This window comes from Trematomus bernacchii, unplaced genomic scaffold (genome assembly GCF_902827165.1).
Source record: "Trematomus bernacchii unplaced genomic scaffold, fTreBer1.1, whole genome shotgun sequence".
NCBI lineage: Eukaryota > Metazoa > Chordata > Actinopteri > Perciformes > Nototheniidae > Trematomus > Trematomus bernacchii.
This window is the reverse complement of record NW_022988097.1, coordinates 8,128,617-8,139,655: the sequence shown is the minus strand read 5'-3', so window position 1 is coordinate 8,139,655 and position 11,039 is coordinate 8,128,617. Positions and strand designations below refer to the sequence as shown.

Genomic DNA, 11,039 nt, shown 5'->3' with positions numbered 1-11,039 from the left:
TTTTACTCTCCCCCTCTTCCGATGTATAAAAAACAAATGTGTATTTGCCTAAATCCATCTGATTATCTTACTATTCAAATATTTTCATTTACAAGACGGTGTACATTAACATGCATACTTTTGGTAACATAGAATAACATGGTCTTATATATGTTGAAAACGTCAAAACAATCGTTTCCGTAGTTAATGTAGGAGGGAGGATATGTCAAATGGTATTTTCATTCACATAAGAAAGTGGGAGGGGAGGATTGCCCTTACCAAAGATGGCGGTGTCTGGCTTCAGTGCTTGCGTAAGGTTTCAGTTGTAGTCTCCCTATAGGAGTGAAGCCGCATTGCCAGCAGTATCTTTAACCTATGAACTCCTGAGTGTGCCAGTCCTCCGCCATATTGACTGTTGTCTTGACTGGAGGAGATAGAGAACATTTTGAGGTCCGAGAAGAAACGAAAGTGTGCTCTCCAAATCCTCGAAACTGGTGCAAACTTGGCCAAAGCGTATTATAAACAACACCGTAATGGCAAGGAAGAAAAGCAAGCAGCCAGGAGTCGCCCAGAAGGAGCTTGCGCCCGGACAGCAGACCGCACCGAAGAGCCCAGTCTCTCCCGGCGATGCAGCTGACGGTGGCGGCGGAGATGCTGGGCTGGATAGGCTGGCCAATACCAGGGCGAACCAGGTAGCTAGCAACAAGCCAATTGCTGCTTTTAAAACAGGCTAGCTAGCATCTGAGCTAGCATCACTCTGCTAATCCAAGCATCTTTCATTGTGCTATTTTCTTCTAGCTAGATTGTGCAGATTTGAAGTTATATGCATCCGCTGTCTGGTTGAAAGCTATTTGTATCGTTATGTAGTAGTCGTAGATGTTGTACTCTCACGTCGATTGATATGTTAATAAATAAATAATAGGCTCAACTTAGCCAACAGACTCGTCCCTAGCAGGCGGCGTTGAGGCTAGCTTTGCAGCCCAGCTCCTCTGACGGACAGGTGACATTGTGCCTCGGACAGGTCGTCCCATTTCCAGCATTTACAACTATTCATCCGCACAGCTTACATTAGCCCGAAGGCTAGCTGGGCTATCATCTCCAGCTAGCGCGTTGCAAACGTGCTTAGTGCCTGCAGTTGAACCCAATACACAGGAACCACACAGCCAGCAGTAGCTAAACAGCTGCTAGCAAGCTAATTAGCTGGTTAGCTGTACTAGATAACGAGTTCATAATAAAGCTAGCTAACTAGTTCGAGTTGTTTATTCGACTCTTTCATACTGTTTACCTTTTTGCTGTGTAGCACTACCGGAGTATGACAGGAGCTCATGTTAAAAAAAGTTAAATGCATGCAGCTATCGGACAGTGATGCCTAGGCTTAGTAGGCTAGCTAAGTCGAAGTCAGTGTGTTAGCTAAGTTGAGGGTAAACACTAACCTTAGCCTTAAAAACAGAAGATGCTACTGCAGGTTTTGACCACTGTCGCCTCAGCAACCATCTGACCTCAGAGCCTTAAGTTTTCACATTTTAAACCACCACAACGGTATGATGCCAGTTTAGACACGTCCCAATGCTACAGATAATATATTTTATTTTTAGGCAGAATTGTGTTATGCTATTGTAATTATCAACATTCACTAAGCTTTTATAGTATTATGCAACTATACAATTATATCCAGAAAATACTGGAAAACATCTCCTATATCCATAACTGTTTAGAGAGTTGTTGATTTCACCTTTTAAGTTTTGAATCACCTTTGTATTAGACTGTTCGTTTGAGCTGGATGCACTGAATAATAAACTGTAACTGAGTGCAAAATGCACACATAATCCATATTTTAAAAGGTCTCTTGACTGCTTACTATGTTTTGGTGACAATGTCATAATGTAGAAACTATCCTGACAGACATCTGACATAGTAGACCATATTTTTATTTTCAATCACAGGCGCATACTCAACCTCTTTATCCTCTCTCTCTCCTAGCCTATGCACACCTGCTGCCTCCTGTGCCACCGAGAATTTAAGGACTGGGGAGCAAACTCTGTGAACGGACTCCCTGGGGGCCATGGGACCAAGCTGGCTGATGCCGTGCCTGCGCTCTCCCAGGCCTTATTGCGGGAGGCACCAGGGCGTAAGCTTGCTGATGCCGTGCCCTCGCTGTCTCAGTCCCTGCTGGGAGAGGTGCCTCTGTGGATATGTCAGAGCTGCTGCAAGAGTGTGGAAGAGGAAGAGAGGCGAAGCACCCAGGAGCAACCAGCGCCGGTAAATAAAAAAGGACTAATTTGGGTCATATGTTTGGATCCTTTTTTACAACTTCTTTGTACTACGTTTTAGTTGAACTGTGTTGGTTTCTGTCGACGGAGGCAATCTCTTCTTTATTCATCATACAAGGCATTGCATGTGCTTACTCACTAAATAAATCGTTGTTGTAAGTTTAAACGTATAGTCTTTTTGCATATTCAGTACCTTATTTTGTATTTATGTCTCTGGCATATCTAAGGCAGCAGCAGCTATCAACTCTGCTTTCTTAGTTTGTTTTTTAACACAAATGCTTTGCATGAAATGCAAATTTCAGACTTCTCTTTCATCTTACTTAAGCTTCACTTGAGATGAACTTGGTGTCCCAGATGTTTTGTTGATATTTGGTTCAAACATGCAAATGTTAAAAAAAAGTGAGGAATAAGGAACGGAATGAGAGAACAGCTACTTGCAGTGATTTATTTTTATGTTTTGTTTGTTTTTTACTTAATATGGATTTATGTATTTTTCGCTTGTCAATCTACTTTCAATGTATTACAAGCACATTTAGTTTGTTACTTGGTGCCACTCGTGCCAATAGGTTAGCCTACTGTATTTAAACAGCTCTGTGATTAACCAGTGTGGGCTTTTTTTATTTTTGTATTATGCAGGTACCATTGTCACACTCTTCCTCCTGTAAGTCCCAGAGCTGTGGGAACGGTTACCCGGAGCAAAGTACTGTGGATTGGGACCCGAGTTCCTTCCTGTCAGCCCACAAACTGTCAGGGCTCTGGAACTCTGCCCACACCAACGGAGGGGAACACTGCAACCACAACACTTCTTCACACTCACAACCAGGTCTGTCTTCGCAGGGTAAAACACAGCTCCAGAAAAAACATCTAGTGACATTGACAGTAATTGCTGAAAACATCAAAGACCTACATTTCAGGCTGTGTTGCAAGTTACAGTTTTGTAAAATATACACAAATGTGGTTAGAATCAGTCTCTAAGGATGGCTTGTTAGCCTACTTAGTTCCCAATAAATGTGTGATTTATTTTTGGCCACTTTGTTCAGGTGTTAGTTTATTAGGTCTTAGAAGTATAAAGAGGCATCTTGTAAAAGCTTACTCGGTGAGGTAGATGCTAAAAATAACACACTTTCCATCGAAGATGATTTTACTAAATCAGAGAATATGACTTATGACTAAAAAAGCTAAAAGAATACACTGGATTAAAAATCCACATTCAAATCTTTGTCAAATTTCAGGGATTAAATTAAGGTCACAATCTGTTTGAATATATTCTGAGATAAACTTCAGAATTATTGAGCACTTATTGGATGCTTGGACTTTCAGCTTTTTAATATAAAAATACTTAAAAATTGACCCTTAAAACCATCTTTTATAGGGCTGTGGTTGAAAAGTAATCATCTCTTAAATAAAGTGTGATTTATTTCTTCAAAGCATTTTAAGATATAGTTGAATCATGTATCCCAGCTAAATCATTGGACAGATATATCATTTGAGCATTTATTGGTTCAATAGGACTGTATAACACATTTACTCAGGTGCATTACTTAGCTATAACATCATCTAGCCATTGCAGCATTACCTGAGAGAAGTGCCTCGAGAGGAGAATGGAATGTGAAAGTGTGGCAGGTTTGTCCTGGGCCTGAGACGGGCAGTTGTTTTATAAGGGAAGCATTACATTTCAAACAGATATGATTTTAGCTTTTGTCTGTTTGCTTCCTGTTTCTTGGCTTTATTCAGAACACCTGTAGAGTTTACCGGATGCATAGTTATGGTTCTATCTCTAGTTTAGCTTATTCTCAAATGGGTCATCTTCAGGGTGTCTGCAGGGTCTTAAAAAGTATTAAGTTGATAAATCAATTTAGCGAAAATTAAGGCTATTAAAAAGTATTAAATGGCATTTTCCAAGGTATTACATTTTGTAGCTTGTTTTCAATAAGTATATAAATTGTCCAAAGAGGTTGTATTCTACAGTTTGCCTGAATGTAATCATTGCGTAGGTGTGTAGTGTGATTCTGTGTAGTCTATTTATGGCATCCCGTTGGATTTGACGTCATCTGAACAGGACATCGCTCGCTCACTGCTTGATAGCGCGCGAAGGTCCGTTTACGCCGGTTGTTAAACAACATCGTTATGGGGAAATGCAAGTTTGCGTCCAAATGGTTGGAAGATAAGGAGGAAGGACAATCAATACTGTATATAGTAAATGTGAGGTAAAGTGTCGCCAATGTAACCGGTTAAAACTCGAAGTAGCGATGAGGTCTTAAAATGTATGGAAAGGGTCTTAAAAAAGGTCTTAAAAGGTATTAAATGTGACTTCAGGATTCCTGCATATACCCTGATCTTGCCAAATTGCATTTTAACTTGTGTAAAGGAAATTAGTCATACTTGATGGCATTTGTGCTCAGTGAGTGCAACGGTACACTTTCTGCATGGACAAAGGTGTCAGGCAGAATTGCAAAGTGAAAGGCTGGCTGATAGGGAACCAATGTAAATGCAGATAGTCTCCTTATTCTATAGCCAATACATTGTTGTACTACTTCCTTGTTTTTGTTTTGATTATCAGAAAGGGGCTCTCCCCTTTTTAGAGCTTAAGAATGTCTGTCAATGCTGGTTTCTTTATCATAGCAGTGAGAAATGATCACCATCGGACAGATCAACATGTTTAAACATGCCTTCATAGAGAAGGAAATTATTTGTACGAGACATAAACCGCAGTCTAAAATAGGACTGTTGAATGACCGAAATCTCAGCACCAGGTAATTTTTTCAGGATTATTCAAGGACATTGATTGAAGCACTCAAACTATCCAGGAAGTTATGGTGCTCAAATCAAAATACGATTATTTTTGGTTGGAACTGTTGTCAGATTGTCTTAAAGGGACATTTCCTTTTAAACCCATCATCAAATTAATGGAATATTTTTAATTTCCAGGTTTAACAGCAGGTTCAGCTTGTCATGAGAAAAGAGGACTCCATGAAGCACCGGGGAAATCTGCTAAAACGTCGGGGGCCAAAGTCTGTCCCTACAGTCACCCGTCATCCCAGACCTCCAGTGGATCTTCTGCTGGGAACCCCCTGTCTACCTCAGCAGACCTTTGTAAGACAACGCCCAAGCACTTCAAGACCATGTGCCGTCGACCAACACCGCCAGGTAACACTTCCTGTGACTCTTAGGCACTTGCCCATTTGAGGCTAGAGGCCATCCCCCTTGTTAGCAAAACAATGAAAACGCATCCCCCCCCCCCCCCCCCCCCCCCGTTAACCTGCCATCCCCCTTGTCCCTCCAGTAGCAATAGAGAGGGTTTAAAAATACCAAATCGCCTACTGCTTTAAAGGTTTAACAGCATTTACGAAATCTAAATATTTGAAATATCTTCATCAACCCGCAGTGTTAAACCTTAGGAAAATGTACGGACTAGTTATTCATATTTAATGATGACTTCCTGTAATAGACACCATTATTTAAACAATATTTTTATATCGCACAGTCAAAGATCTTAAAAATAAATGGCTTGCCTATTTTATTTTAAACTTACTCTCAAAGTAAACTTAGATAATTGATATACAAAGGGGACATATTGGATTTACACCTTAGATATGAGTGGTAAATGCATTAATATTAGCCAAAGCAGTTCTTTACGGGACAAGTTGTGCAAACTTGACCCCCCTCCCAAGTTACATTTCTGTCTGTACCCGTAACTTATTCAGGTAGTAATAAATCCCTCAAAATAAACTGTGCAGACCAGAACAAAAACTGATATAGCGTTTATGATGTTGAGTCATTTATATTCTTGTTTTCTGTTGTCCAGGTGAAGCCTTCCACCCCAGTGACCACCATCAGCACACAGACTTGTCGGTACCCCCCAACAGTCCCACCGGCCTGTCCTCCCAGCATTCCTCCCTCCTGCCTCCAAAGCCGAACTCTGGGCAGCATGGTCACGTCACCTCCTCGTCCGGCGCTGGTGTCGCAGCCCACGCTCCCTTCTCCCCGCTGGTACCAAACCTCCACAGCCCCTCAGCCAAACTCAACTCTCCCAGTCCAGACAGTCCCACACCTGTCCATAAGCCCAGCCCCTGCAAAAACTCCCACATTCCTGCCGTGAACACTCAGCACAGCAAACTGGGCACGTCCATCATGGGCTGTAACCACCCTTGTAATGGACACAGTGCGGGGACCGTGGCCCCTTCAAATGTGGGCCATCTGACAGCCGGGGCCTGCAGGTAGGGATTCCTTCTCAACATTGCTTTTTTGAAATATTTTAATCCATCTGCAGTGTTAAGTTATAGGAATATGTGAGGACAAGTTATTTATTTTTTATGATGACTTTCTGTAAACGACACCATTCTTTTTTTAGCCTTAAAAGTCAAAGATCTTGTTTTTACTCTCAATTGGCAAGCCTATTATATTAAACTCGCTCTAAAAGTTAACTTGGTTAATTTATATACTAAGTGGACTTATTTGGTTTACATCTTAGAAATGTGTGTTAGAAATTATCCTTTTTTTTTTTTTGTGAAATACAGAATTCCAGACTTCCAGTAGTTTTTCAAGTGTTTCATCAAGCTTTAGGGGACACCACAAAACCGCTTAAAAAATACAAATGCCTTTTGATGGTCAATGTCAATTATGTCTATTTGTGTAGGGACCAGGCGTGTAAGGGGCACAAAATGACTAATGGAACGTTGTGCCACCCTTCGTCGGAGCTGGAGGAGGGCGAGGATGAAGACAGCAGCTCTGAGAGGAGCTCCTGTGCCTCCTCTTCCACCAATCAGAAGGACGGGAAGTACTGCGACTGCTGCTACTGCGAGTTCTTTGGGCACAATGCGGTACTTTAAACGTTTTTTTTGTTGCTCTCAAGTAATAAATTAGAGTTCCCCTTTGCTTTTACCTGCTTGTTTAACATTTATAAGAATCTAACATGAAAATATTTTTGCTATATATTGTTTGGTCACAGCCTCCAGCTGCACCAACCAGCCGTAACTACGCTGAGATCCGGGAGAAGCTCCGCTCACGTCTGACCCGGCGTAAAGAGGAGCCGCCTCAGCGCCAGGATGCAGAGCTGACAGTGGCCGGCGCCATCGACAACCGGGATGTAGACGAGCTGCTGGACTTCATAAACAGTTCTGAACCCAAACCTGTCAACAGTGCCAAGGCTGCCAAAAGGGCCCGACACAAACAAAAGAAGAAGGTAGAGTCACTTAGAAACTATGTGATTCATTGTTTTTTCATTTTCATTTTAAATTGTATCCTCTAATATAGGGCATTGTTTTTGAGATGTGGATACTCATACTGATAAAGAACACTACTGTATTCCAAATGCTACCAAGTCATATGTATTCTTTAAAACAAGGAATACTAATAATACATTTTTCAAAACACAAACACCTCTAGAATAGTTATAAGCTAAAATTAGACTTAAAAGTATAATCCTTTCAATGACTCCTAACAACACATTTCGTCTGTGTTACTATCAAATTCAATGAATACAGCTCTGATATGGCACTAGGAGATTAAAGAGAGAGTGACATCAATGAGATAAAATGACAAACAGTAGCGTTCGATTACAAGAAGGCATACTTTCATTTGAAGGTATCACACATATCACTAATAAAAACCACTCTATAGAACGTGTATTTCATGATTTAAATTAAGTCAATGGCTGTTGCTTTGATTTCATAAAAAATCTTTTGGATGATAACTAATAATCAAGAAACAAATCTGACTAAACGTTTGATGTCAAAGTGCTGCAGATGCATTTTGGTCAATGCAGCAAAGAAACCATCGATGCTTCATACTTACTGACGTGTAATCTATTTTTGTTTCAGGAAAAGGCTCAGCAGGGAACGGGTGCTGCAGGCAGTGACCCCAACTCCGACCCCTCTGATCCTGCCGACGACGAGCCCCTCCCTGATGGCTCAGAAGCCAGTCGGCTGCTGGATTGGCCTCAGCTGGAGCTCGAGCGCGTCAACAGTTTCCTCACCAGTCGGCTGGAGGAGATTAAGAACACCATCAAAGACTCAATCCGGGCCTCATTTAGCATGTACGACCTCAATCTGGATGTTAATGACTTCCCAAAGAAGGCTGCCACGCTGGAGGGCAACCATTTACTGTCCCATCTCAATGGTTCCTCTGACCTGCAGCAGATAGACCTGGACTTGGCACCTCTCTCACTGGGAAACTTTAAGAGCCACCTGGACCTGGTTAATGGATGGGAGGACACGACTACGGTCTCATCCGCTAATACAGCCCCCAACACCACCACGGCCTCAGGGGTCCCTCCTGGGTCCAAGGACATCCAGCGGTTGCACACTACCCCCAGTCTTTCGAAGCTCATAAGGGTTCGCTCCCCAGAAAGATGCACTTCCACTGGACCTGACAGTTTGCTGCAGGTGCCAGCCCAAACCACAGCTAAATCGAATGAGGACGCCCCCGATCCCAAGAACACGGCGGTCGGGAACGGGAGTGCAAAGTCAAAGAAGAATAAAAAGCAGCAGCAAAGACAGGAGCAATCTGTGTCCGAGCAAAACACCAACAAACCAACCAAAGCTGCCGCTGGGAATGACACACAGAAAAGCAATGAGTGCAAAGAATCGGCTTCTAACGGCACAAAAGGTGGGAACAGACAGCCCCAGCACTCTGCGGAGAACCAGAGGAACGGGCCAAAGAAAGCCGAGGAGGGCAGATCGTCTAAACACGCAGCAAACGGTGGCGTCTCGAATGCACACAGAGGGAAAGGCGACCCAGACACACGAGGAGGTCGATCCGAGCTGGATTCAGAAAGCAAGACGCACCCCGGAATTCCAGCGAGTGGGCAGCAGCAGCAGCAGCAGCAGCAGCAGCAGCAGCAGCAGCAGCAGCAGCAGCAGCAGCAGCAGCAGCATCAGCAGCAGCATCAGGCCAAGGGGAAGAACAAGAAGAACAAGAATAAGGGTGAAAAATCCAGCAATGCTACTGGTACAATAAACTATCTTTATGACTGTGCTCACAATCTGAATTGTTTCTCAGTTTGTAATGCGTCTAATGAATGTTTTATCGTTTTTCCTTAGAAGATGTCTTTCTCCCTAAAGAAGGCGATCCAACCGAAATGGATGAAATTGATCGTGAAGTGGAATATTTCAAAAGGTAGGCTTAACGTTGCAGTGTTAAATACAAAAAAATGTATTAGCTAAACTATGCTTATTGATTTTAACTTCACTAAAACTGGGCAACATTTCTTATTATTGTTTGTCTGTCTTTGTTTTAGGTTTTGCCTTGATTCTGCAAAACAAACTCGCCAGAAGGTAGCAGTGAATTGGTCCAACTTCACCCTCAAAAAGGTTCCTTCCAATGCAGCTCAATAACTTGGACGAGTGCCAGAAAAACTCCACACCACAAACTCTTTCAGTAGAGCCCACTTGGCCTGAGGCCTTCTCTCATTCCCTGTTTCTTCTCTTTCTTCCTAAGCCAAGGAACCCTGGTTCGAAATCCTACTCCATTCAGAGGACTGAAACATAACGTGTGGCTGACAGGCCAGGGATCATTCTCCAGGCCAACTTTACCCTTTGCTATTATTGCAATGTTCACTAAATGAGAGATGCAAAATTGGTAAAAAAAAAGTCTGTTGAATCCACTGCATCCATGTGCTTACGTATGTAGTATGTAAACAATTACCTTACATGAAATAAATGTTTTTATCACAAATCTGAGACATTTTAATGTCGTTAAACTTCTGAATTCCAATTTGGTGCTCATTATACATTTCCTTCTGCACAGCTAGTTTCCCGCTCACTTCAGCAGTCTCAGTTGACACTGCAGACCATTTGTCTAGTAATGTAACTGTATAAGGAGCACAAGACAACATTTTGACCTAACTTAAAGAAAACATTTGTACCCTCCTCTTTTGCAGGTGAAGAATCCTTTAATTAATTCTATTCCAAAACAGACTGCAGTGCATTCAGTGGTTGTTGATGATTTTTAATTCGATTGCTTTTCTCAATATTTAATTATGATCATTAAATGATTTAATAATCAGTGGTTGAAAATGATAAACACTTGATTACCCATGAAACTATGTTTAAGACATGAATTGTTTGCGAGTTTAGTTTATCAACAATGCTAAAAGAACCTATTAGAAAACATATGTACTGTGTGTAACACTTGGCTCGCAGGAGGCATCTTATATAACACAAACCCAATGAAGTACCCATGGGACATGTACAACAGAAACATCTGAATAATGGTCCCCACTTCTGTCTGTTGCTTCAATGTCAACCCTCCCCTGGTTTTAATCTTGAACAATTGCATATTTTATAGTGATTTCCATTATACACTCCTCCATCTGTAGAAGAAAGTCCTTTACCACGGTTTTCTAACTCTTAAACTGTTATTTTAACCCCTTTATCCCTTCAGTGACAGGTACACCAGTGTGCAATGTTCATGTTAACGTTGGAACCATCACACATTGTATGGCACAGTCAATTTCAATGCTTGTAAATATTGAGTGATTATTTTGGGCCCTTTTGAGCCTTTGTCATGCGTTTCTGGGGGTTGTGTGTGACATATATTCAACCATCCTACTCTTTCCCTTTACTGTGACCTTGGTGGCATCCTGTACCTCAGCTAGCCTATCTTAAGTTGAAGTCTCGATAATCTTTTGATGATAAACGTCACTGAAGAGTTGATACCTTTGAGACAAGGGCCTTGAGATTTTCACCATTAACCATGTTTTTAGGTGACAGCTTTCATTGAGGCGGATAAGTTCTTTCCTGAATCTGTGCTGAGATTTTGTTTTCATATAACAACATTGATGCTTTCCAG

General features: G+C 41.9%; 1 protein-coding gene across 4 annotated transcripts; it reads left to right on the top strand.

Moving 5' to 3' along the window:
- The first annotated feature begins 276 nt into the window (after positions 1 to 276).
- On the top strand, positions 277 to 10,253 carry fam193b (family with sequence similarity 193 member B). 4 transcript variants are annotated; one of them, XM_034121255.1, is made up of 11 exons: positions 277 to 671; positions 1,960 to 2,238; positions 2,886 to 3,072; positions 5,178 to 5,396; positions 6,055 to 6,466; positions 6,886 to 7,069; positions 7,198 to 7,431; positions 8,069 to 9,173; positions 9,293 to 9,365; positions 9,487 to 9,559; positions 9,687 to 10,253. In XM_034121255.1, exons 1-11 carry the CDS (start codon positions 513 to 515, stop codon positions 9,735 to 9,737), a joined length of 2,976 nt encoding a protein of 991 aa, XP_033977146.1. In that variant the 5' UTR covers positions 277 to 512; the 3' UTR covers positions 9,738 to 10,253. The 4 variants fall into 4 exon arrangements, with proteins under 4 accessions (XP_033977146.1, XP_033977144.1, XP_033977145.1 ...); XM_034121253.1 differs by having other exon boundaries at positions 8,069 to 9,197; XM_034121254.1 differs by having other exon boundaries at positions 278 to 671; positions 9,290 to 9,365.
- The last annotated feature ends 786 nt before the right edge of the window (positions 10,254 to 11,039 follow it).